Source organism: Chlamydotis macqueenii, chromosome 17 (assembly GCF_036417535.1).
Source record: "Chlamydotis macqueenii isolate bChlMac1 chromosome 17, bChlMac1.mat, whole genome shotgun sequence".
Classification (NCBI taxonomy): Eukaryota; Metazoa; Chordata; class Aves; order Otidiformes; family Otididae; genus Chlamydotis; species Chlamydotis macqueenii.
The window spans coordinates 14,546,603-14,573,106 of record NC_141572.1 but is presented as its reverse complement, the minus strand read 5'-3'; the positions used below and the strand labels follow the sequence as shown (position 1 = coordinate 14,573,106).

The 26,504-nt window shown below is 45.4% G+C and overlaps 1 protein-coding gene across 2 annotated transcripts; it reads right to left on the bottom strand.

The window, feature by feature from the left end:
• Positions 1-1,048: 1,048 nt before the first annotated feature.
• Positions 1,049-25,338, bottom strand: HORMAD2 (HORMA domain containing 2). Of its 2 annotated transcripts, XM_086761612.1 has the most exons (13): positions 25,288-25,338; positions 24,321-24,465; positions 22,898-22,961; positions 21,858-21,894; positions 20,567-20,587; positions 19,803-19,829; positions 18,361-18,428; positions 15,336-15,487; positions 14,532-14,785; positions 13,572-13,680; positions 12,444-12,508; positions 3,254-3,327; positions 1,049-1,121 (listed from the first exon to the last, which is right to left on the bottom strand). In XM_086761612.1, the coding sequence occupies exons 1-13, from the start codon at positions 25,336-25,338 to the stop codon at positions 1,049-1,051; spliced, it is 1,140 nt and encodes a 379-aa protein (XP_086617738.1). The 2 variants fall into 2 exon arrangements, with proteins under 2 accessions (XP_086617738.1, XP_010124393.1); XM_010126091.2 differs by lacking the exon at positions 1,049-1,121 and having other exon boundaries at positions 3,223-3,327.
• Positions 25,339-26,504: the final 1,166 nt, after the last annotated feature.

Sequence of the window (26,504 nt, the reverse complement as noted above, 5' to 3'; positions counted from 1 at the left end):
TGAGACAATGTATTTTCCGTTTGACTTCAGTTTGACTTTCAGTTTGAAACAGAGACACTACTCTTCTTGTTAAACGCTATCCCAGAAACGAGGAAGGATTTTTAGAAGCACCGCCAACCTGTTTGCGGCTCTGCAGGTTAAGGATATCCACATTACAGCCACTAAAGAGCCTGTGGTCACGATAAACAAGAAAGGGTTCCCCTTCTTCACTGGTTTTCTGAAAAACCCTGCGAAGCATTCACTTTCCCCTCACAGAAAGTTCCCAATATTCTGGTTTTTAAAGCGGCTTGTCATCTTAATTGCTGTTCGTATCTTTGGGAGATCAAAGGGAGGATGTCTGTGATTCTTTGTATTACTCACTCTTACATAGCACAACATTAGCACAAAGATCACATATTCATTTATTTTGGTTTAGGAGGTAACAGTCTCCTTTCACTGCACGCACATAATTACTGTAAGCATTCAGGGGACTTGCCAAACGGTGCACGGGGAGGGGAGGAGGAGAATCTTTGAAGAAAATTGTTCAAACGTAATTTAGTTCACTAATTGGCAGGGAACCGTTACTAACGAATTGCTTCTGTTTTATGTCAGTAGTGAATCAGGTTGATGATGTGTAACACACATTAAGTCAGTTAATGAGTATTAACTAGAAATGTGACCGAAACACAAGAAAAAGGTTTTTTTTACCTTCAGCTAGCCAAGCAGAATTGCTAATAAATAAAAGGATATGTGTAAGTGGCTGATGTGATTCCAATCTGCAGCAGAACGACTTTTCTTAGAATCTGATGGTAACCACAAGTTTGTGGGAAAGAAAAATCAGATGCTTACCGTGGCAGTTCATCACAAGTTACTTTACTTCTAACCAAGCCTGAAATGAAAATGACTAAAAGTCATTACCGTAAAATAGCTGATTAGAAGCCAACGTGAACTGAGACAGTGAGCCTCTGGCCATGGCTACAAGACCAGGACACGGCGCAGCCAACGAAGCTGCGGATTTACTTGGTGGTGTCTGCGCGCGCACTCTTACTTTGTGGTGCCACCAGAGAGCTCACTTCACTTTCATTGAGGGACAAGACGCTTTGCACCTTCCAGCACGCACCAAGCAAGCTGGCACGTCCCTAAGCCGTGCGGTACCACGCGTCCAGGAGAAGGACTAACTTGTTAGAGCAGCCGTAACCCCAGACACGTTTGACTTTCTCCTAAACACACGATGCAACAACACGAGGAGGTTTTGGGTGCAGGCAGGAGTCAGCGGGCTGAAGGAATATGGAAGCCGCACGCTCTGGCAGTGCCAGGGCAGAGCTTTCAGGTCAAGGCAGGTCCTGAGGTGCAGCTGTTCTGTGAGGAACGCAGGCCTCCTGTGGATGTGCAGGCGTGAGAGCAAATATTACAAAATCTGGGCAGAAGGAAGATTTCTGGTTTGCTCTGGCATGTGAACAAACTGGCTTATTAGGCCACAGGTGCAAAACTGAGAACACAGGACTGAAAGTGAGGATAAAATGGAGAAGTCTCATGTTCTACAAGTTTTGTGAAACAGGCATCAAGCCACGGAACCTGCCAGACGCTGCTGCAGGCTCCGGGACTGTCAGTGGTCTGTCTGCCTGGGGCCGAGTAAGGACAGTTGTCGTATTAGCACTGGGATCACAACGCATTACTCAGCTACCTGGAACACGAGGTCGGCTGAACACCTAGGGGTGCTCAGATCCAGCGTTACCTCTGCTCGGTCAGCCAGCTCCAGCCCGGCTTTCAGCTCTTTCAGATGGCCAACCAGAGTAAAAGCAGGAGAGAGGTGCATCACTCCACACCTCCTGGTAGCGTTTGTCTAGCCAAGGGAAGGTCACTGTTTCCGCAGGGAGGAAGATCCCTGATGTCTGGAGCCACAGCAGAAGACATCACCATATTGATGGTGACAGGTGTGCTGAGCGATGCCGCGGGTGGCCCAGGTCCTTCAGTCAGATGCCCCGGACCCTCTGGGTCAGACCCTTGTCAAGCGATCCCCACTGCCCTCTACGGCGCTGTCTGACATACACCCCTAAAGAAACACCTCGCATCCCAACCCACTGCTGCTCGCCAAGTCCTGCCCTGAAACACCGTTCTGGCACACCTGAAGTGTCAGGGATGCTGCCACACTACGGGGGGGCGTTACTCTCCTGCACTCTAGCGCTGTGATTTCCCCACCACCGTAACACTGGAACACTTCAGGCAATCAACACGACATTGGGAAGAAGGTGCACCACATTCCCTTCTTCACTGTTTCACATTTCAGTCTCTCTCTTGCTACGTGTATAAAGTAACGCAAAGGCTGTTCCCTGAACATCTTTTTTAAATGTTTAAGACCAATTAAGACCATTTTGCTCCTCCCACTCCAGTAACAGCCGCCATTAGGTCTTGACAGCGTGCCTGCCAGGCAATCTACATGACGCAAAGCACAGAACCTTTGCTCCAAGGGACGCAGATTTTTTTTTCTTTTGTTGCTGTTGCTCTCCTTACCTGTATTTGCAACCACAAGGTACCTTTATTAAAGTTAGGTTTTATATGTGGTGTGTTTCAACACGATTTATATCACACAGCTGTCTAAGCCCCTTGGTACATGGTGGGTTGTTGTTTTAGAAATAAGCTGATAATACAGTCATAGCAACATTGCTTGCAGAGTCAGAAGAAAAACTCAGCACCAGCAGAAAATGTGTACAGATTACTTTATCTCTGCATTCAACATAGATAAAACTGGTTTTTTTTAAAAAAAAAAAAAAAAAAATCTATGCTCCGGAAACAGTAGATAGGATGAAGTTAAGTGCAATCTAGTGAATCATGAGACTTGTTGCTTGCTGGTATTGATACCTCAGAGAGTTCATCCTGAAACAGCGCCATTAAATATTGATGGCATATTGGCAAAGGACAGCCCAGCCACGGAGGAGGAAATTTAGCCAGCAGGAGTGGAGGGGGTGTGAGGGAGAGAGACGGAGAGAAAGCAGCACACAGACAACATTCACACGGAATCACAAATCCTCAACTTTAGAACATCAAACAAGTGCTGCTGGTTGACATTGTTATGACAATTACGGTGCTCGCTGTCTCTTCACCATCCAAAGTTTGTACTAGACAAATAAACACGCAGAAATACATGTGGAAGAGTTAAATATCAGAAGAGAGTAAAGGTCTCTACTAGTCAGATGACAATGCAAACTCACACCTTCCAACATGTATTGTGTGTCAGAATGAACATCATTTCCTGCCTTCCAGAAGTGGCTCCTCTGGTTCACTGACCTTTCTTTTCTTCTTGGGTCCTTTTACCTCTTCCTGGCTAAACGCAAGGTTCAGGCAGTTTATCTGTAAGAACCATCAGAAACCGGGATCATTCTCACGGTACAGGCTCCTGCTAGATGAGTCAAGAAATACAACTTCCAAAACTACAGTGTGTTTTCCTGGATCCTCCTGGGTTTGTTCACTGTGATCCTGTTCTCCAGAAAAGCAATTAGGCAAGGAATCAAAATTGGAATACTGGATTGGAATTGGGACTGTGAGAGGAGCCATACCCACCTCCCCACAGCCGAAAGAAAATACGAGGAGCAAGGAGACCTTTGAGAAATACAGTAGCTTACAGGGCACAGCCTTTTTCACCAACCTCAGATAATCACAGAAGCATGTGAAAGAAGCGGGGCACATGTCAAATTTGTGATGACTGGAAACAGGCTTTCAGGAGGAGGCACACATCAGGGAAATTCAACACAACGTGGTCCATCTCAGACTTCAAAGGCTACCTGTGAGCCTGAAAAATAACTATGCAAAGCAAGCTTTTTTCCAAGAGGCTTAACTTCCCTGTAGAAAGACACAAATCTTCCTCAAACATATTCAGGGGCCTACAAACCAAAAGGTTAAAAAAACCAGATAAATGTATGTTAGAAGATAAATGAGTCAATGGGACAGGCAATTCAGACAGACCACAGCGGGACGGACAGCCAGAACAACAGTTGAAGTGTTGGCCGTGCCAAGTGACAGACTCGCTTACTCTCGTTATCACGTAACATATTTGCATTTCTACAATAATAATCTGGAGCTGTAGAGAGTAACGGGTGTTGTTGCCCACCCAGAAGGGACAGAGCACACAGTCTGGCAATGTAACCTCTCTTGCTCTCACTGGAACTGAGCTGAAGGGACACACCACAGCACACCGCTTCAACTTTGCCTCCAAAAGAAAGCTCATGTGGATGAAGAGAACGTGAATGAAGAGAGAAGAGAGTGCTAAGAGACTCCAAAGCAGGAGTGCCTTCTCCAGTTTCGCCATAAAACATGAGGAATCCTGTAAGTGAAGCAGGACAAGCACAAGGAGTTAATAAAGAGCTATTCCAGAATGCATCCTGGAGACCAGCACAAGGTCTCCAGATTACAAGATGTGGTCATTACAGAATTCCCCACTCGCGTCACCAAGGCTTTCTTTCCATCTGACCTTGGTATGAGGCTTCTGTAATCTCTACATAGCAATGGTCTTTCTAATGTGTGAAATAACTCTGATTACGGATTAACAGCAAAACAGTTTGAGACAACCTCACTTCGCCTCTCTATCATGTTTCAAATTGTTTTTCCTCCCCTCTCCCCTCCTCTTCATTCTGAGCAACACAATATTGCTGAATGCAGAAAGTACCGTTTCCTTCCCACAAAAACAGAGAAAACAAGAATCTGTCAAAGCTGGACGCGCAGGTTCTCCTTCACCCTGCACACACAGGCTGACAAAGCTTCCAAGGCTGCCCAAGGTATTTGCTTGAGGAAAAGTGATGAGTGGATCTCTGTGCTACAGCTCCTGACCTGATATCCAGCTGCTCAAACTGGCATTTTAGGCAGTTATTTACTTTCCTCTCCCTGGCATGGTTTTAACCTGTCTGCTTCCTTTTTTTTGAAGTAAAGGGCTCAGAGGGGGGAAACACTGCATCCAAAAACTCTCCAGTGCTAACACAGCTGCAGGGTTTGTACCCTCTCCCGCTGGCCACACAATCAAGCGAAGCGATGATCCTCAAGTCTCCCGGCCCCCAGCCACCTGAATGAGGCGGCTCTCCTTCTATTTTAGCCTAAACCACATAAAGAGAGAATCAGCTAGAGCTGGTGCTTTTATTTCCTCTAGTGAGGAACGGATCTTTTGCAGGACAGGCAACTGCTCAGCCAAGTTTTTACCCCTCTGCTATTCCTCCTGAATTTTCTGCATGGACGGGATACTTTTGAGGCAGGAGAAAAAGCCACAACGAGCAGCTGTTCACGCAGAGTCCACTGCAACTCTCCGGCAGTCTTCCTCCCCTTTACCACAGGCAGCACGACCACCTAACACGAACCTGAGATGAGGAGAGCAAAAGCATCTATGCAAGCCATCAAGTGCTCTAGATAAGCACTCTTCAACTATCGAATGAATAAGATGTCAGCTGTGTGAGGTATTTCACCGAAGCCAGCATGTCCTGTCCTGCCCCTGCCCAGTTCGCGTAGGAACTCAGAGCCAGAAACAGACCCTAAGTCCAACTTCAGGTCCCATCCTTAACCAAACACTCAAGCTTGTTCCTCAGAAACGTTGCTCTAAATGGGATTAAGTCAGATCCTACGTATGTTTATTTGACTTTGACCAGAAAGTAAACCTCTTAAACGGTGTGGTAAAAAGCAGGAAGTCCCTCCCGTTGACTAAACACACAATCAAAGCCTCTAGAAGTTGATTAATTCTAATTTTTCCCATGTACTAGGCTGCTTGATTTGGAAGAACTGATGGGAGAGCTTGCGCTGTACGAATGTTGGGTTTTTTGTCTTACACAACCACTACGAGCCCTTGGCTCACCGATGAGCCAGGTGCTGTGAAAGCACGCGGCACGAGGCCCAGGCCTCGGCACACTTACCCTGCAAAGGGACCACGCTGACGACAGGACAGGTGGGACAAGTCCAGACCAGGCAGGAAAGACAGGAACAGATCCTCCTGACCCTGAGTCCAAGGAGCAGCTCTAGGTCTAGGTCACACCATGAACATACAGTGAGTTTGAACCTCCTGTCTTACAACACTGTGCTGCATGTAAAAAAGTAGTATTTCACCGCAGAATTTTTCTGTGAAAATACAGCTAACTTGTGAATCATACAAGTGTTACTAATTTCTGGCATAAAACTAACAGGACAGCTGCGCATTGTCTGGAGAAGATATCAGGCTAAAAATAGATTAGACTTAGATTAAAGCCTTCCCAAGGCAGACTGGTGGATGAAGCGGAATGAGCAGACCACAGCTACACTGCTATTCTTAGATAGACAAAATCAGGACCTCGTTCTGCGCTCTGCAATTTGCAATCCCCAGTGTCCCCACGTATTCCGTCCAAAAATTCCCAGCATAAATCGAAGCAAATTTACAGCTCTTCTGACACGTGTTTTGCTTCCCAAGGCATCCTGTGTAGAAAAGCTAAAATTGCACAAGAGCATTCGCCTGTGTCCCTCTTTGTCCCTGGCCTGCCCCATGCTGAGGTTTGGCACTTGGCACATTTTATGCCCTCAGAAAAGTTCGCTTCATCAGGGACACGCAGTGGTTAGTTGGGTACCTTGTAACTATCCCGACACATTCAGAAGCACATTCATGTCAAAAGAAGTCCAGTTCCATCAAGCGAGCCGGAAGAATAAGGACTGAGATACAAGACTGAACTGCTGAAATAAGGCAAAATGACCCTCAGGTGCCAGGGGACATCTATTGCCATCACAAAACTTTAACCAGGGAGAGCCGGTGCCTGACGCATCCTGTGATTTCGGCTGCGGCTAGCATTGACTGGACAGCCCAGCAAACACTTGCCACTTTCAAAAGTCAAGCCAGCGACTCTTTAAATAGATCCCCTACGAGCTGAGGCACCCTGGTGAACGGCCACTTCTCTCTGGTCGAAGGCAATCATTCCCCTCTTCTCCCTGACCGTTGGCTGCTCCATGCTCTCCAAGCACAGCAGCATCAAGGTTCACAAGGTACGTCACAGTGTCCAGTGAAAGTACAGGGAAACAGACACAAAATGGAATATAGGAAATTCCATTTAAACATAAGGACAAACTTTTTTTTTTTACTGTGACAGCAATAAAATATCAGCACAAGTTGTCCAGAGAGGCTGTGGAACCTCCATCCTTGGAGATATTCAACACCTGACTGGACAAGGTCCTGGGAAACCTGCTCTGCTTCACCCTGCTTGGAGCAGGTGGGGTAGACACGACAACCTCCAGGTGTCCCTCCTGACCTCAGTGGTTCTGCGAAGGCGGCACAGTGGTTAAATGCTCGATGCAGGGCTCAGCACTGGTCTTGTATCAGGTTCCACTAAAGCGACTGCACTGACATCAGTGGAATGAATCCTGATTTTCATCTGTACAAGCGGACAGAATCCTGATTTACATCTGTACATGCTGGTTAGCATGAAAGCCAATTTACGCAGGTGGAAGAATGAAAGACGCTCACTGTGGTGCTTCTGTGGAAACTTGCCATATTTTTGTCCCCAGGAAGCCATGCCAACACATCACTGACTACCACTAGTCCTCTTCCTTTTCCATAGCTCCCTGTTAAAATCTCTGACGTTCAACGCAATTTCTTTCTCGCAAACTGGAAGTCTCACAGGTCTACTCTGTACCTCAAGTATCTTGTAGTGTTTAAAGGACTAATGAACACACTTTAAAAAAAAAAAATTAAAAAAAAAATATATACTTGATGAAAAAAAAAATATCAATCCCTCCAATCCCTCTCCTTATAAACTCTTCCAGGGCCTTCAATCCCACTGGATGTTGCCGTGCTGGCCATTCCGACCGCAGGATCACAATCCAATACGCCTCCCGAAACTGGAAGCTTTCCTTCTGTAAGATCACAGCGTTGTAACCGAGGAGGCGAAAAGCAATGGACGCTCCTTCTGCCTACCAGGCTGCTCCCCAGCTTAGTCCCTCACGGGATGTTTGATCTGTCCAACCTCAGTTTATGCGGATTTCTCTAGAGGGCCTGGTTGCCAGCACGTACGTTATGAACACGCGGAAAGGCAGCCCACGTGGAAGCTCCACGTCTTCCTGCGGATGTCCCTGGGGTGGCTGTCAGGGACCCCGAGGGCGCAAGAGTTAAATCTCCCCGGATCTGCAGGCCTCACCTCTGAGTGAAGAGATCACTAGGAAACTGTTTCCTGCGCACTAGACAGGGATAACTCATGCGAGGGATGAATGGCCCCAAGATACAGCTAAGGATCTGACGTGAATTGAGTGAAGCCAGGAATTTCCTGACCTCCCTGTCTCACTCCTCCCAGAATGGGAAGGAGAGGCAAGCTCATCTCTGAATCTTTCTCTCTTCGTTGTTTGGGTCTGCGTAGCCTCAGCTGGTTTGGAGGAGAAAATGTTCTGGGAACTCCTCATCAGATACTGCTCTCCTGATAGACAGTTAGAGATAAACCCTTCTTTTTTTTTTCTTTTCTGCACAAGTTCAAGATAATGACATTGCCACAGAAAAATGCTCTCCTATTGCTCTGCAAATGGCAGGCTTCACCCCTCAACTGCTTTCTGTCATGACAACTTTAAAAGTGGTTTGCCTGGGAAAAATCAGACAACAAAGGTCTTGATCCCCAAGCTGTTATTCTGCAGTTGAATCCACTTGCGCTGACCTTCACTTTCAGACAGAAGCTGTGTACAACACGGAAGCTCAGCAAAGGCCCACGAACCTCCAGCAGGATGACCACGGCCCTGGGCACCAGCAGCTGTGTTTGCTGATCACCGGCAAACACGGCAGATATTGCTGGCAACCCATCATCCATGAATGACTCTTCACACTGGCTTCCATCGCTGACACAGTCCCTCGGAGAAAGAGGACGTGGCCAGGTAGCCAAGCCTTCTGCACGGGAGCAGCAGCTGGAGGCCAGACAGGCTATCCTCTGAGGGCTAAACCAGCGCTGACTTACAGCACTGAGGTACACAGCTCTCCCTAGACATCGAGATTTCAGACAGCTCCAGAGAAGAGAGCTAATCCGCATGGCAGGAGCACGGCTACAGCAGGCAGTGAATCGCAGTGAGAGACCCCTGAGCGACCATCCATCCAAACTGATTCTGTCCACACAAGGCCAACTGTCAACACGCTTCCTCAGGTCCTCAGGGGTCTAGTCTAGTAGCACAAGCACGGCCAGTCTAGCAGCATGAGCAGCGTCTGGCGCTAGCTAACGAAGCCAGAAACTTGGGAGGCAGAACTGACTTGTGCTGTGCTGATACGGCCACACCGTTTCCAGCTCTGGCGCAGGCTCGGTCAGGGGAGATTCAGGGCTCTCTGCATGGCTGCCTCGCTGTGCAGCGAGACTGTGCTCTAAGGACCACCCCAGAACTTCAGCCCACAGCTTCCTGATGGGAGATAAAAGCCTGCAGAGGCGTCCACATGGTCAGATTTTACTCATCTTCTAGTTCTGTTTCATTCCAAACTCATTCCACTGCAACATGTTTGCTTACACAAAGACAAAGCTTACCAAAATCAATTTGCAGGACAAGAACACTACAGGATTCACAAAAGGATAAAGGAGTATGATGAAGAATTCAAGAAGTTATCTGAAGTTCAGTGCAGGACCCCATTCTCATCAGCAGATTTCTATAAGCTAAATCAATGGGCAGCAATTCCCTATTTTACTCCACTCTTCACGGCTCCTAGAACGCTAGTGGAAAGTAGCAAGACACATAAAGACAGCACACTGGGCCAAACACCCGGCTGATGCAATCAGAAAACCTCTCCTGAAGTCAGCAGAAGTGGGCTCATTCACATGCTGGTGTCTAACTCCGGATGATTAAGTACAGAGATGCTCTGCTGGGAAAGGGCAATCTCTCATTTGATCCTAAGTATCATCAATCATGAGATTGCAGATAACAAGTCAGTTGAGCGCATGTAAATTTTTCTCCAAGCTGTAAAGCCCTCTGTCAGACTCTCCGTGGCCGTTACTAAAGGCCAGTTACTAACTGGACAGGAATAGCTGCTTCTCTTTTAGCAGATCTGCATCCTTTGCCTCTCCCGTGTCGATTAGATAAAAATAAGCCTTTAATACTTCCATTCCTGGTTTTCCTGAAGACCTATAGGTCAGGAAGATAATGACCAATAGCACAGTTTTTATTTTTGACAGCCAAGGAACCAGAAAGAATAAGCAGTTCACTTCAGATGAAGAGCAGTAATGGGCCTGTCCACATTTCCAAAAGCAGCTCCTGACTGTGGGTACCACATTTCTGAGCTCAGCACTTCTCAAATATCAAATCCTCGTACAGGTACCAAATTTTAGACACTCCAAAGTGGTTTAGTTACTTCTGAAAATCTTGGCCTGAATGTCTGACTGTACAGAGAGCACCTTTCAACCCCAGTCCCTGAGGTGCTGCCCCACGGACAGCCGAACAGTGCTCCCAGCAGAAGGGCAGGTCTCTCTCCCAGCCTCTCTTCGCACCTTCCTCGCCGTCCAGCCTTGCCCGCTCCCTCGCAGTAGTGCTGGTACGTGAGTGATCATTCTGTGAGACAGTTCAAGGGGATCTTCTGGTGGAAACCTTAAACTCAAAGTTAGAAGCGAGGGCTCACATTTGCCCCCTCAAAAAAGCAGACTGCCATGGCCTAGGCTAGGTTGCTCCCCAAGGCCCCTCACGCACCAAGCTAATTAAACTCTGAAATCCAGGACAAAACAAGACCTTTCAGCTCTTCAAAGCTGAGAGCTTCTCTGGACACACCTGACAGCTGGAAAATGCTATTCCTTGACTGTACTGTAGCCTGGATAGCAACAAGGTGCTCACACTCACACCCCAGCAGGACCCCTACCCATCTTACCTACCCTTCACCCTGTCAGCTAACACCTAACTCAGACTTCCCCTCCACTCAAGCTTATCCTCCTGTTTTAAGACAAACTTCACTCACCAGTTCGGCTTCCTGATTCAAGAGGAATACACAATGGTCATTTGTTTTAGCCACTTCCCTCAGAAAAGAAGGGGAAGTCCCTCTCATACGGAAAATAGTGTCAATTCTTTATTAGCACTGGCTTTACAATGACCATCTCCAGTTTTTAACCAGTGACTTGACTTGGTTTTTCCCTAACTGACTGAAATATTAGCCAGCTTCTAAGCTATGATGGTTTAAAAAATAGTATCAAATAATACATTAAAAAATCCCTCTGCCATGCAGAATCTACCAGGCAGAGGGCTTGGGTTTGTGTTTTTTTTTCTTTTTTAAAAGTCTTTGGAAGCATACAATGGATAAAGTGACTCTTCCATTTTTCGGTAAGTAATGCAGTTTCCACCACCTTCAGACACTCTCACTATTGCCACTGTATTCTAATGAAATTCCCATGCTGCAAGAGAGAGGTGTCTGGTGCTCACAATCGTGACAGACTCGAGAGAATGTCAGAGCATGAATCAGTGGGACAACCACGAGTTACAAACAAGAAAGGCTCCTGTTTTCACACAGACGGCAGAATAAACAATGATCAGAAGGAAGCTGGAGGATGTGACACAAAAAAAAAATGTGGTTAAAGTTTGAAAAATACCAGCCTAGGCACAGAAGTTCATTTCTAAGATTCAGAGTCAAGGCAAATACTTCGCAGATGCCTTTTGAATGACACGTTAAGTTGTAGTCTCCAGTTGCTGTCTGGGTTAGACACCCCGGGATTCTTTTCAACAGAGGCGGGGAAAATTTTAGTAGCAATTTCCTACTCTCATTAACTTACCCTGTAAAGATTCAATTTCTGAACATTCCAGTTCACACGATTTTCAACTAATTTGAATGGGAGGAGGATCAAGTGGTGGTATTCAGAGATTCGCCCTTTCACTGAAAAAACCTCTGCACAAGCCCACGAATTCGAGCTGTGATTCTGACTCAGGGTTTGGCCTGGGCAGTCTTCTGGATGGAATTAATTTCACATAACTTTACTTATCTAAAATTACATGTCTGGTCTACCCTCGTTCTTCAGGTTACCCCAACAACCACTGAAAAAGAGATCAGCACCTCCAGGGGATAATTCTTCCTATCCTAGAGAGGTAGCCAAAAAGGGATAGGATCGGGAAGTACCTGTGATTCACACACAAACAGAGCCTGGAAGCAAGAAAGGAGAAGTGAAGACCACGTTAGGCCACAGCCAGACACACCCTTCACACCTAACACAGGGTGGTGATCTCAGAACCTTAATCCAAACGCACACACAGGTAAAGCGGCCTGCCTGGGACACCGACACGTCTAGTCTGCGTGTGTACACAAGTGCCAACACCAGAGAACAGTACAAAATGCTTGTACTGGATGTATGAAATAAGCTGACCATGGAAAATATCTTCCTTCACGCTTATATCCCTGTGCCCTAATACTTTGTAGCCTCCGTGTATGTCAATATCGCACAATAAATCCAGTAGTGTCAGTTAAATCTTGTGCCATCCTAGATGACAAAATGTTCCGTGGCAGTGAATTTCACCCTGCCTGGCGTATCTTAGAGCCACTAAAATCTGCTCACCTGCTGAGATGCCCTTGAGCGAGGCATCCCGCCCATCTCCTTTACTCCTGTCATCTTCTTTCCACCTACAATCCAAACATCGTATCAAAATTAGCTCAGAAGTTAAAACTCTACATTTAATTGAGAAAAAAAAATCCAGAAGCCTGAGTAAACCACTGTAGCAAAATCCCATGCTCAGTCTGAAATTGTTTAACCTTTGGCAGTGCCATCACTGGCTGTGTATTCCTGGAAACAGATTTCTGAACAAAGTGCCATCTGAACGTGCAACATGTCAGCTTGCAGCAGCTCCTATCAATTATACCTGAACTCCATTTTAACCTGGTTTCCTAGGAAAACAAAGCTTACACCTGCATATCCTCTATCCAAGTGTGTCTGTGTATGGGGAAGGAGGGGAGCTGTCCCCTGACCCTATTAGGCAGTTTCAATAAAATTTGATGGGGGGTCCGAAAGCGCCTCAGTTTCATGGAAACAGGCAACCAGTTAGAGGAGGAAGATCCTGCTAATAACCCCACAGTGGAAAAGGTGGCAGGATGAGTTCACCCCTTATTAGTCATCGGAGAATCTGCAGGAGAAAGACGTGAGAAGGTGACTTCATAGGCAGAGGAGCTGCTTTATTCCACTGCTCGGGGATGTCTGGAATGCTATTTACCATTTTGTCACTAGATGGTATTGTTCCACAGGCTATATCTGGGAGGCTCAAAGGTCAAATGCAGCATGGTATATCAGAAGCCAGGTTGATTGGAAGGTGAGAAAAGGCTTTTTTTTTCATGTATTCTCATGTACGTTTTCACATATGGAAGTCATTAGCAAAAGCAAACTGTAACAGCTAAAGGAAAAGCGCTTTGGTGAAAATGTAGATAATGTAACTCGGCATTGACGAACTGTGCATTTCCTCTCTATCTGAAAAAAATTGCCGAGATAAAGAGGTTGGAAAGATATCGATAAAAAATTGAATGTTTCTGTTAAACAAACCAAGCATATACAACGTGCCCTTGATTATAGTTCAATCTGATCTGACACAAAATTCAAACAGCCTGATAAACTCTGCCCATCCGTTTCACAGTAAGCGATGATGCTAGGATACAGTCACAAGCACAAGCTCCTGCAGTTTTGAAACTGGGTGTTTACCTGCATCTTGATAGGAAAAAGATGCTGCTTCCATTTTCCAGTTTGGATGGGTGTCACTTTTGTTCTCTCCACGCTCACTTGAATCTGCTCTCACAGGGAGAGGGTGATTCTGTAAAGCAAATGATGCTTTGTCTTAACAGCATAACCTAAAAAATATGCCCAGGTGGCAAATCCATAAACCCAGCACTAATAGAGATGAGATTTTCACAGCTCCTCAGTGTCCAGGCCTTCCTCCTCCCAACCCTACAGGTCTTTCAAGAGAGAAATTTTCTAAGAAAAGACAGAATTCCGACCTAAATGGCTCCCAGTCTTCAGGAGTTAGTTATGTTGGAGTTTATTCCCTGACACTGACCACCTAAAATTAAATCGTCAAGCCTGAGCTCCCAGTCCAGGCTGCCCCTTCTGTCATTTTGGAGAGGCACCACCAGAAGACCATTCATGCCAGCCTACCTCGGTGTCTAAGGAAATTATCGGAATTACCTGCTAAAGATGCCTTCTCCTCCACTAAGCACAGAGGGAGGCCTAGAGGAATTAAAAAACACCACGCAATTTTTAGATGGCTAGAGGTAAGTGGAAAGGACGCCACCTAAGTACACAGCGGAACATGGCTCAGTCCTGAGAAACGCCAAGCGGAAATGCAGAACTGTTTGCAATTTTATCCGTCTGTGCAGAAGAGTGTGTGTGCGCACACACGTGTGTTGCATCTCTCGGTACAACCACTTCACTGCCCTCTTCTGGGAGAACACGCCAGACTCAATAAATCAGTGGACATGCTGGAATGAAGTTCAATTTATGACTACGGACTTCCAGTCTCAGCATTCAATCCGCAGCAGCACTGCTGCACAAGACAAGCTGAAAGCCTAATTAAACTACAATTCTGATAAAATGTTTCTTTTAAGGAGAATTTTACTAGATAAACTCCATTCCTCCAGTGAGAACCGACTAGAGCTCTTTCTATACCTTTATGTTCCCCTCCTCTTCCTCTTCATCACAGTCTAACCCTTGATGGGAGATCTCAGTAGGGCCATTCTTCCGGATCAGGTTGCTTTCAACTGTCCCCATTCTTTTCTTTTCAGTTGTCACTCTCACTTTCATGAGGTGGAACCCGGTGGAGACTGACCCGACTCTCAGGTTGACAGGATCACCATCAAACAAGAGGTCACCAGAGCTGCCATCTTCCTTAAAGCCTGGGGGCTGGTAATCTTTGGGAGTCACTATACAGGGAGAAAGAACACACTGATGTCAGAGAAATAGAGTTCCATCTCTGCTTAATTTCATTTATAAAGAGCAAGCCTCAAGTAACATCAGCTACTAAAAATATTCTGGGTTTTTTTTTCGGGAAGAAGGGAGAGAATGCAAAGGAAAAAATGAGCTGAGCAAATCTTATCAGGGAGCTCAAAGAAATAATGACTTTAGGATGCTGAGATACCACTAATGCGCTCAGTTTTCTGGAGCAGAACCTGACAAATGCAGGATACCTGTTCCTTAAAAGAAGAAGCACAAAAACTGTGAAGGAGAAGGATCTCTCCTTTCCACACTGCATGGATGCACTTCTTACATGGATGTTCAACCCTTTCTTGAAAAGCACCTGCCATCCCTGTGTGTCAGGCTTTTCTATGTTTACACCATTTCTCACCGTTATCATTTAACAGCTTCTACCATTTCACCTTGCTATGCTTTTCCGGATTTACAGGGGCCCGCGATTAGCACAGACACGGATGGAAAGGGAAGTTTTCCCCACAGCACACGCTGTTCTCCACCTACCATCACTGTAGTAGAGGAGTTTCATGGTCAGGGTAATGTCGTTGGGAAGCGGCCCGAGGTTTTGCATTAACAGGTACAGTTTACGGATCAGGAGCCTGCTGGCTTGTTTAGCGTCCTCGCTGCACGCCCCGTTCACAAAGTTCATTTGGATGCTACAATCGGAAGAAGAATAACAGATTTGTTTTCCTCAGTCATGAATATTCACGATCTAATTACAAACAGCGCACCCACTGACTTGTCCAAAACCCCCAGTGACAGTGCCTTTATGTAATTTCCAGATAAACAGGGAAGTGAAACAGACTCCAGGGATGGGGTGGCATCAGCCAAACAACAGCTCTAAACTAAGAGGCACGGCATTTACATTTGAACAGACTTTGTAGCTGGGGCAATGGACCCTATTATGGAAATGCCATGACTCACTTGTTTGAACATGATTAAACTGGATCAAAGGACCACAAAACAAGCGCCTTTCACCTAAGCCATGTCAAGAATGAGAGGAATGAGGTGAGAATCCCATAGAAAGCCGATTCATCACAGGGGCTATTTTCAAGTCCATTTCGCAGTTTGAAGGGAAGTGAATTGCATGTTCTCACTCCAATTCCATGTAAGAAAAACTAGCTCAGAAGCACATTTTTCAGAAGTGACTAGGGGCATTCCTCTCACCTCCTTCACCCATGCAAATGTCAGCTGGCTAGTCTAAGCAAGCAGTCTAGACCAAGACAAACGCCTAACAGAAGTGGGATGAATCGTCCTCTGGAGGAGTTTGTTTCCCTTGACTACAGAGGTAGATGAGATGAGCAGCTTAGATCAGCCAGCTAACTTTAGAGGGTTGAAGATGGACTGGATGAATCACTACGTGACTAAGGAACCTAAACTTCCCAACTTTGAATGAGAAAGGCCCACAAAAAAAACGTAGCTCTCCTGTTACATCTTTGGCAGACCACTGGCAGGTGGATGACACTACACACAGGCTGGAGAGTCCCAAATTGCTTCAACAGCAGGAAGTAATGCGAGAGAGCAGAGAGGATCCCAGGGCTGAATGTGACTGACTAAATCACTGGAAGGAACTGCTTCATTAAGAGTGATTTCCCCTTCCAGTTGAAGCTTCTTGGCTTGTCATGAAAACCGAGCGGCTGTTGAACAGCTTGAATTCCCAGGGTACAGTTTGGCAGGCTCCAGACTGCCAACAGCAAAACTCTGCGCTGAGCACATTGTGCTAGCGGATTAAATCCTGTATGTTCAGAAATGTGCATCGAGGGAGAGGCCAAATGCTGGCAATGCCTACGGTGGAGTGAAGAGAAGGGAGGCCTTCTCTCACACATCACCTTTACAACTCTTGGGATCAGTGGAATAGAAACAGTAAGGGAAAAAGAGTATAAGCAAAAAAAAAGATATGAGACTTCCATAGGAATTAACAGGTCAAGTACTGGTTCAATCTGGGAATAACATTGTGAATTTGATGCAGGAATGTGTCTAAAGGTAGAAGCTGAGGAACCAAACCTCTCTGAAGTACTGGGATCAACGCAGAGGAATTCATCAAAAATCCATCTGAAATAAGGCAGAGACCATCTAGGAGAAAGTTTCTCTTTACCACTCAGATACAAGGGTGCAGACCCACAAAATATCTCTCGCAGAACAATTAACTCAGAGTTTGCACACGACAATAAACCTTGCAGGTGGATAACAGCAGTTTTACCAGCTGAAGGAGCTGACAGCAAAGATGACACAATACTGCAATCAATGCCAGGACGCCACTTTACTACCGACTGCAGGTACACGCGCCATCCTGCGACAGCAGTGTCAGTCAGAAACAGAACAGAGCCCAGGAATCCGATGCCACGGGCTCCGAAGCCTCGGAGCAGCAATGAGATTTCAACGGAGCAGATACAAACACAGCAGCAAGATTACTTAGCCCCTCCTTGGCCAGTACGACTGACACCAAGGGATGCGGAGTTCTGCTCCGGGACTGTTGTTATTTCTAGGAATTAATGACTGGTCTGAGCAAAGCTGATTAAAAAAATCAAAGTGCTCAAGAGTTCTCTATTATCTTTCAGATCCCAAAGGTCTCCTCTTTCCCTCAGTGTGGCGAGGACAACTGACAGCAGCTTCAAAGCAGAAACAGAGGGTACAGTCAACAGGACACTCCAGACTCAGACATAGTTCAGATTTTCCCAACAGAAAATCACTTTGCCACGTACTACAAACTATGTGGATGTGTTTAGAGAAAGAGTGGCTCACGGCACACTACGGGAGAGCTGCGGAGGAGCTTCCTGAGGAGCATACAAGACAGCAGAGCTCTTTTGCCGTACAGGCAGGTTCAAATGCCCAAAGACCCATCTTTCACCAACAGCAACTGAAGAAGCAAACTAAAAACGGGTTAATTATATTTCTTTGCTTTGGTTATCGCCAACAGCCTTTGATAGTATTTATTTTAAACTACACAGGATTACAGCCTACTAAACACAGCTTTAAAATATCTAACAGAGCCAAAAAGATGCAAAAAGCTGCTGCTTCCTGCCACACATTCTGCAGCATCAACTCAGGCATGGTAAGCGAAAGTTCTCTCAGGTCACCCACGCAAAACTGCTCAAGCAGAATATGCATATGCAAATGCCCAAGGAAAAGAAGTCCTGGGTGCAGGATCACAGTGGAAGGGATCAAACCTGAAAAAGCTTCATTTGAAAGCACACGGCTGAGAGTGGAAGAACACTCGTTACTAGTTGAGGCAGTAGCAAGCTCAACAACGGTGCCGGTTTCTGCACGGCTAACCTGCTGAGGCACCGTTTCTATTAATTGTCCTTAATTCAGTTCTGGTGCGCTTTAAGTGCCTCACTGTGCTGCGTAACAGCGTTTCTACTCATCAGCTCGGAGGTTCACATCCTGTTGGGCAACTATCCTCAACCCTGACGATATTTGCAGCTGCTTAGCAACTCAGACCTGCTCTAATCCTAAAGTGCAGCTTCTTCTTAGTGCTTCAAGAACAGTTTTCACAGTGTAATTCTGAGAAACAAAACCAAACCATTACCTGCTGATGTCCATCTGGGGCACCTCTTTTTCATACTTGAATTTGAACTGATACAGCTCAGTCACTGTCTAGAGATTTAACAAGAGAGGGGGAAAGAAGAAATGGGTCTCTTTCAGTAACGAGCGTAAAGATGCGTCCTGAACTCAGCAGTGTCCTTTCATAACTTTATGCCAGAGCACGGCATTAATTTAATGACACAATGACAGCTTTAACTCTATTATTGCTTACACAGGCTTTGGCAAATTTTCTTAACCACCACAGCTTACCTACCACTGAAAGAATCACAAAAAAAAAAAAAGAGAGAAACTTCCTGCTTCCTCCTTCCACTTCCTCTGCGGTGCTGAGTCCCCAGCCTAAATCTCTGATGAGGCACTGCGGCCAGCCAAGCATCACAACGTACGCACGTCCTCCCTTACTAAAGGAAAAATGTGAGGCTTCCCGGGTGATGCAGCGTCACGAGGAAGCCTGGCCCAGAGCTCTGCATGGAGATAAAGGCCGGAAGGACTCTTCCTACTGGGAAATACAAGCAATACTGCATGGGGAAAAGTTTCTGAATTTTACTGGTCTCAGAGTTTTATGATGGAAATTAAAAAAAAAACCAACCTAGATGATTTTCCATTTAAAAACAAAGGATTTGGTATGAATTTAGAGAATAGAATGATTAGGAAGAACAGACTACTTCACCACAAGAGAAAGGATCTATTGTAGTCCAATTCCATGCCTATCATCCACTTTTTCCAGAGGCAATGAGGTCGATTAGTAGGAGCTGAGCCGAGCCCTTAACTCTCAGCCTTCCTTACAAATCCCAGCCTTGCTACGGACTAAGCTCTTGCTCTCTCCCCAGATGCTGAGGTGCGACGCAGCAGAACTGTAACCAGGTGAGCAAAGATTCTGCAGCCGTTCTCTGCATCTGCTCTGTGGAGACAGCAGCACCTCACCTGTATATCACACTGCCCAGTCTAGATGTAGAAAAAATAGAAACACAACAGCCAGCACTGAAAGGCTAAGCACAGGCACTACACTGCGCATACATCCCGGGTCTGAAGTGATTCACAACGTCTCTCCTTAACCTCTCTGCATTAAAAAAAACCGCTCTCTTTTCAATACTGCTGTTAAAAAGACAATCTGTGAAAGAATTAATTTTGAGTTTCCCATTTCTCCTCATCAGGAAAGAAAAACAAAATTGTCAACATGGCCATTAGTTGCCGGTTAACATCCCTGCCCGAGGCCCTCGATGGGCCCACAGCTGCGTGCCTGGTGGGAGCGTTTGATCACAATCCAGCTCACTGAGCTGGCATTCTTAAGTGAAGGCAGAAGAAGAGAAACAGGGTCACCAAGCAGTTATGTCAGGGTAGAATTGAAGGCTCCAAGTCCACTCTGAATACAAATCTACTCACCCATGCCTTCAGTTGCCTCAAAGATTAATTAAGACTCTTTCTTACCTCCGGTTCCTTGGGATTGGTGTAAATCTGTTATAAGAAAGCACAGTGAGGGCATTCTCCTCTTGGATAACTTGAACCAGTGAAAAGTGACTAAACAACGATATTTTCATTTTACAGCAGAGACTGTACTATCTTTAGCGTGCGATCAGAGAAAGGAACGGCTGAGAAACAGCCTTCCTCTATCAGCAGTCAATACCTACCGCTTCAAAGACAGGTAGAGGACACTCAGCTGTGTAATTGTGGAGGAATGAGGCTAATTCCCATTCCAGCCCTCACAGGCAACTATTGACGCCTGAGATTTAACTACTCAGATTAGGCACAGAACAGATGCACAGCATAGCTGTGGGCTTCACAAAGGACCAGGGCAAACCACTTGCTACGTAACCGCCTGTGTGCGGCTTCTTCAGCATCAGATTAATAAGGAGGACCCTTCTGCAGGGGGAAACGGGGAAGACACAGCAGCTTCCAAGGGCAGAGGGAAAACTTTAAAGGAAGGAATGATATGAAGCACATGCAAGTGCTCCTAGGAGTTTAAGGACGCAAGTTTAAGGCCTTCGAGCCAGAAGTCTGACATACTGAGCAAAACATTCCTGCACAGCCTAGGAAGTTCATATTTACCATATTTAAGAAAGGTCACCGCTCTATTAAAAACCACGTACATTGGACTTCCCCTTAACAAAGGCACAAACGGGTTGACACAACCTTGACTCCGTATCTGTCAAGCAGGGTGAGGGAAGAAAAACACCTAGTATTCGTTTACTTACTGCGAGGACAGCAACGTGTAACTGAGGAGGGAAAAAGAAAACGAAACACAAAATCACAATCTAACCTTAGTGGGCAAGGAAAAGAAAGATCCATCAAAATCCAACTGCCTACACACAGATACAGTGAGGGAACACACACATTCAACAACCTGGGAGTTGAAACCCTTTGTGCGGGTTCCTCACAGCACAGCATCAGCAACATCTAGTGGCCGCTCTGCTCGGCTTTGCCTTTCCCAGGAAGGCAACTGCATGCTCAGGCTTCTCTCTTGGGACTCTCCCTAAACAAATCTCCAAAGGCTATGTCGATTTAAAACTCTTACAAGAGCACCCATAGCTACTGAGGATTAATATTTGCCTTCTGCTATGAAACAACCCTAAAGTTATTTAATTTACGCTGTAGCAAGAAAACGTGCGTGGGACTACTCTTGAAAACAATCGCAGAACTTGCACTAAATATCTCTGTTCTCTCCTTAATCCTTGTCAAATAACAGTTAATTTGTATCTCTCAAAAAAAGCAGAGGACTAAAGACCTCCTAGAACTGTCAGCAATCAATAAACTGAGTTCACAACATTTTTAATTATCTCAGGCACACTGACAGCAGCACTGCTGTTTAAGAGCCCATCTGATCACCAGTGCCGACACTAACACCACTTCACCTGATCTAGATGAGAGTCGGTTTGACGAACAGCGCTGACAGAGATGACAACCGTTGGTGCTCTGTCCTGTGCGGAGCAGTTTGTACATGAGAATCAGCAAGGAATATGATGGCCTACTAGCTGGTTTTGTCCTGGAACCAGTTATACACCTTACTTGATGAATTACTTTCCAAAATAAGTAATAAATTCTGAACCCAAGAGAAGAGCCAGGAGGGTTAGGGAAGATGAGAAGACGGGAAAAGATCAGGAGAAAGGAGGTGAAGGAAAGCAGAAGAACAGAAGAACCTCTCTCAATAAAACAGGCATGGAGATCAAGATCTCAGTCCTGACTGGAAGTGTCTTTATGCAGACATTAGGGAATACAAATGTAGAACACAGAACTAAGGAAAATCCATTTCAGGCTGCAAAGTAGCTCACAGACATGTGCAGACGGCAACAGCAGTCAATATTTGGGCTCAAGGAATAAAATCCCACATCTCACATGTATATACTCCGGGCAGGGCCTTCTCCCTGTCCCACAGCTGTGAACGTGTGTTGTGTGCCTACAAGATCACTAAACAAATATAAAGCAGGAACGGAACGATAGTTTTGTCCATACTTTATGAAGATATAGGAAACTCCATAAAAAACTTACATAGTGCCTCTCCAAAGCATGAAAACAACCTTGAATCCTGCCAGGGAAAAAAGATGTTAATACTAACCAGCAATATCTATCTCCTGATCTGTAAACACACACTCATTAGATGCAGTATAAACTGCATTTTTTTCTGGAATAAAAACAACACAGCTAGCAACATTTTGCGCTTGTAAAGTCCTTGTCAGGTCAATCATCACAAAGGCAGTGTCCTCCCGTGCACATTTGCGCACTGTTTATACTGCTAGGGCCACATCCTCTCGGCCTAGAGCCCACTCAGATCCTGAGAGAGACAAGGATCTGCGCCGTAAGGCTGGCTCGGAGCGGCTCTCTGCTCAGCACTCCGTTCTAGCTCCCCAGCTTCACCTCTGATGGCTCTCTTCCCATCGGCCTCGTACGGAGCTTGGCTGGAACTTCAACCTGAGTGCAGCCTGACGTGTCTGGCCTTGTAAATTTTTTGTTATCTGATGCATAGTTTACAGCTATGGACTTTCTCAAAGTAGTAAATACTTGAGGTAGCAGTGGTCTAATATTTACTCTTTGAGTCAAAGGATGTGCAGCTAGGTATCTCCTTAGCACATCAAAGTCAGCCTCTCTGCCTGCTGGGAACACGCCAACTCTGAAATACATCCTAAATATCACACAAGAAAGCTGTAAGGTACTTAGACACACAATATCCAGAGAGATAAAAATATGGTACATACTAAAAAACAAGCTACAGGAATCCTGATAGAATCAATCTCATTATTTTCTTTACCCTCTCTCCGTACCTGCGCTGCCTGTGTGTGCTCTGGGGCCTAACCATGACCTCACTCCAGTCAACACTTCAACAGACCTTGAACTCATGATCTTGGTCAGCTAATTCTGTCCTGCTTACGCACAGGGCCGTGCACACTCCCCGCCGCAGCGGGCGTTGCACTGGCACAGTCAATAGCACTACTGGGCACAGTATTTTCAAATTCAGGAAGAAGAAGAATGTGAGGGGCAGATGTCTTGCTATTCAGCACAATCTTGTCTCAGTTTCGCTGTTACTCACTTACCACTTGACTATCTGCAATGATCCCAGACAGCTTTTATCTTCTCGGAGGATTTTTAGACAGAGGTCTGCAAAACCAGATACCAGCACATAGTTACAATCCTTATCACAGCTGTTGGGCAAACACTGAAACTAAGCCAGTCACCCTCCCTTTTTTGGATAAAATGTGTTATCTGGAGGTCCATCCTGAGTGGAAATGTTGGTTTTTCCACTGAGTCTCAGGTGGCTGCCGCAAGCTTACTGCTGCATTTTCAAATGTCAAGACTTTCCTCAGACGCTCTGGGCTCTCCCAGAAGAAGTGCTGGAGTTACGGCTTAATTTTGAAACACCAGCAGCTTCTGTCCTCTCCTCCCTCCTCTTCTCCGCTCCCATCTGTTCTGCCATTCCCCAGCACCACCTTCACTTCTGCATTCACACTTCACCGACAGCCACATCAGGTAAACAACTGTGCTCAGAATAAACTATCTCTGGTAAGCTTTTCCACACAGTTCCTTCTACATCTGTTTTCAAGCATTCAGAATGGCAAGAGGAAACCCATCCTGCAAACGAAGATGTGAATTAATAGCACCTTAGGATTCACCCAAGGAGTCTTCAAAGGCATGTGCAGGCCAGATGTTAACATCCTGGATCAAAAAGGCACTTGAAAGACCTGACGTTTGATTAGAAAGACCAGTGGCTTTGCAGGGTTAGGTGATCAAGAGCCGATTTGGGATTTCCTGTGCCCTCAACCAAGTCCACAAAGTGCACGTGACCGTATTTCAGGACAGCTGGCTGCATAAGTAAAACATAGAAACAGACTGGAATGCATGGAAACATTTCACACCCTACTAACACATCTTAAGTGGACATAAAGATGTTGATGAATCAAAGCTTCACTAATTCTTGTGATCCTGTGGCAGGACTTTGCCTCTTAAAGTTCTTTTTTTTCCTTAAAGTTCTGATTCCCAAGCACACGTGGTTAGCTGAGATAGTTTTCACAGAAAAAAAAAAAAAAACAATAAAACAAAAAATTAAATCTACATTCAATCTTGCAAGGAGAGCCAAAAACGTGAACCTCAAGGGCTCAAAAATGCAAAGGAAAATGAAAGACATCCGTCAGAGTTAATTTCTTAAAACTTACTGATTTTCAGGTCAATCTCCTGACTCTGAGACTGATTCACGGGGCTGGCAATGCCAAGGAATGATTATAAACCAAAAGAAACACTAAGAGAAAAGCCAGGAGTCGCCAACAGCTCCAGGTAGTCTTCTGCGCTATCTACCTGATGCAGAAGCACTGTCTGCATCCAGACTTGAGAAGGCCTGATAGCTAACTTCCTAAAAAACCGAACTCATACATATATGAGCAGCTGGAAGTTAACATGTAAAGCAGACTATAGCTAAAATACAGCAAGCAGAAATAAGAATTCAGCACAAATGGAAAGTGTTACCATCTAAATAGCGAGTTCCGTAAGAGCTCTCTGGGAACAGCCCTCTCATGTACGTTATACAGGACACAGAGACGGCCAGAAGCCTTTTCACCAGCACCATGGACTCCTGCTCAGTAGTAATTTTGTTGGGGAACAACACTGCCTCCTGAAAAAGACGGGCAAAGCCAAAAATAGCACCATTTCAGTGTAACCCAGGGATTATATTTAGAAACAACTCTCAGCACGTGGAAAAAGAAGGTAGCTTAGAAACTTAATTTCAACATTACTCTGGTCTTCATACTGCACAGAGAAGAGTAATGTCTAACATGGGTGGGATTAAATGTTTTGAGGATAATTATCGATAGATCTGGCATGACTTACTCACCAATGCAGACTGCATCGGTCATTCCCTCCCCTTTTATCGGGGCTGAACGTTCCCACCCGCTCCACTGCAACAATGCTGGCACTTAACAGACAACCGCCTCTAAAAAACCCCAAAAAAGCGTAGTTTTCTGCCAGCTTAGCTCTACAGAGTTAATTGTGGAATCAAGCAAGTGCCATCGCTGGTGCAGCACTCACTGCGGTACCAAAGTTCACTGCCCGCCGCTGCTTTTTTTGAGCTCTGGCAGCAGATTGAGCCTGTCGACGCTGTACGCAGACCTGGTTTCCAGAGCAATTTTAACGCAGAGCTGTAAACAGTACGTGCCTACGACTGGAGCTAATGTGGAAAGCACGCTATTCCTCTATTAGTTCATTGCTTTTCTTCCTGCTAATAAAGCTCTGTGCACACCTAATGCGCCTGTATTTATTTAGTCAAATACACGTCAAAGCCCCACGCTGCAACTTCCTGGACTCACTAAATTGGAAATAATCCAACCAAGAAGAGCGCAGCCAACAGAAAGTGTTCCCACCTCATCAGGTGCAGACGTGCCAGGTCCAAACGTGAGAGCTAAGATTGTCAGTACCATCACATTTCAAGGTTTTTTACCTTACAGGACTTTTTCTTCTCCCTAGTCTTTAAAAGCTGATGAGTCGCCATCCTGTATTTCGAAGACTTGCCTTCCACTTCTAATTAAAACCTGGAGGGAAAAAAAAAATTAAAAAAAAAAATGTATGAGACACCTGGAAAATACAGTGTCATTGCTATTTCACATCTTCCTTAAGCTAAGAACAAGATTTTTCAGCCTTATTCAGGTCTAAAAGCTCAGCCAGGAGAGCTAAAGCAAAGCAAACCAGGGATACGCTATGGCACTGTCTGAAAGTCTGCAGAGCAAGAAAACTCCCCGTTCACCAGTAAAAGATCAATAGTGTTTGAAATTCAGGGCCACAACTGTACCTGGTATCAGCTGGTGCCACTTCAAAATGCATTTCTCATATTCCAAACCACAAATATTAATTCCTACAACCATTAAAGAGTGTGAAGGGGGAATGTGAAAGAACTGGAAGTCTGCCAACAGCAGCCAATATTTTAGCAAGGGTAAGCAGGAAACGCACTAACATCAATCTTGGCCAGAATAAAGGAATGATTCTTCTGGGACACCTTGAAAGAGAGAAAAAAAAAACTTCAAAAAGGAAAAAAAAAAAAAAGAGAGAAGTCCCCATTGTTTCAATGAAAGCAGGTGCTGTTAGACAAGCCTGGATTAAAGAGGAAAATCTCTTTACAGAAACGGAAAGCTGACGGGAGAAAGGCAATAATGTGGACATTACATGTTTCGCACTTCCGCGAGGTGCTTGATTTAGCACCGGCTGACACCTTGATTAAAAACTTCCATTAGATGGAATTAACAAGGCACACGTTAACTGGTTTGAAAAATGGCTCACTGGGAGATCTCAACATGTAGCTGCTAACGGGGAGACGTTAATGAACGGAAACACCACAAACGGGACCCAAAGGAGCGTTGCCTGGGCCGCAGCTAGTCAATATTTCTATTAACAATTAAAATAATAGCATAAACACGGTGGGTTGATTTAAATTGTGACCTCACGCAGTGAGCAGTGGCCTTTTATCACTGCAGCTGATCTAATCTGGTTCTGCATTTGTACCTTTTCAGCTTTTTTTTCCATGAAAGCCTCATTTCCATTTGCTGGCAGTCATTAAGACATGTTGATTGGAACATGTTGACAGCTTTTATGCTAAATTTAGCACTTCATTTAGTAATGAGGACAGATTACAGCTACAGAAGCATATTTAAACAAATATACACC

Excerpts from the sequence above, each read along its gene's own strand:
- HORMAD2 (XM_086761612.1), bottom strand. The coding sequence starts at position 25,338 with ATGGCGACTCATCAGCTTTTAAAGACTAGGGAGAAGAAAAAGTCCTGT. Across the intron at positions 21,895-22,897 it reads TCATTGCAGATAGTCAAGTG|GATTCAAGGTTGTTTTCATG; the intron begins GTAAGTGAGTAA and ends TTTCCCTGGCAG. Across the intron at positions 20,588-21,857 it reads ATGCTTTGGAGAGGCACTAT|TTACACGTTGCTGTCCTCGC; the intron begins GTAAGTTTTTTA and ends TTCCCTCCTCAG.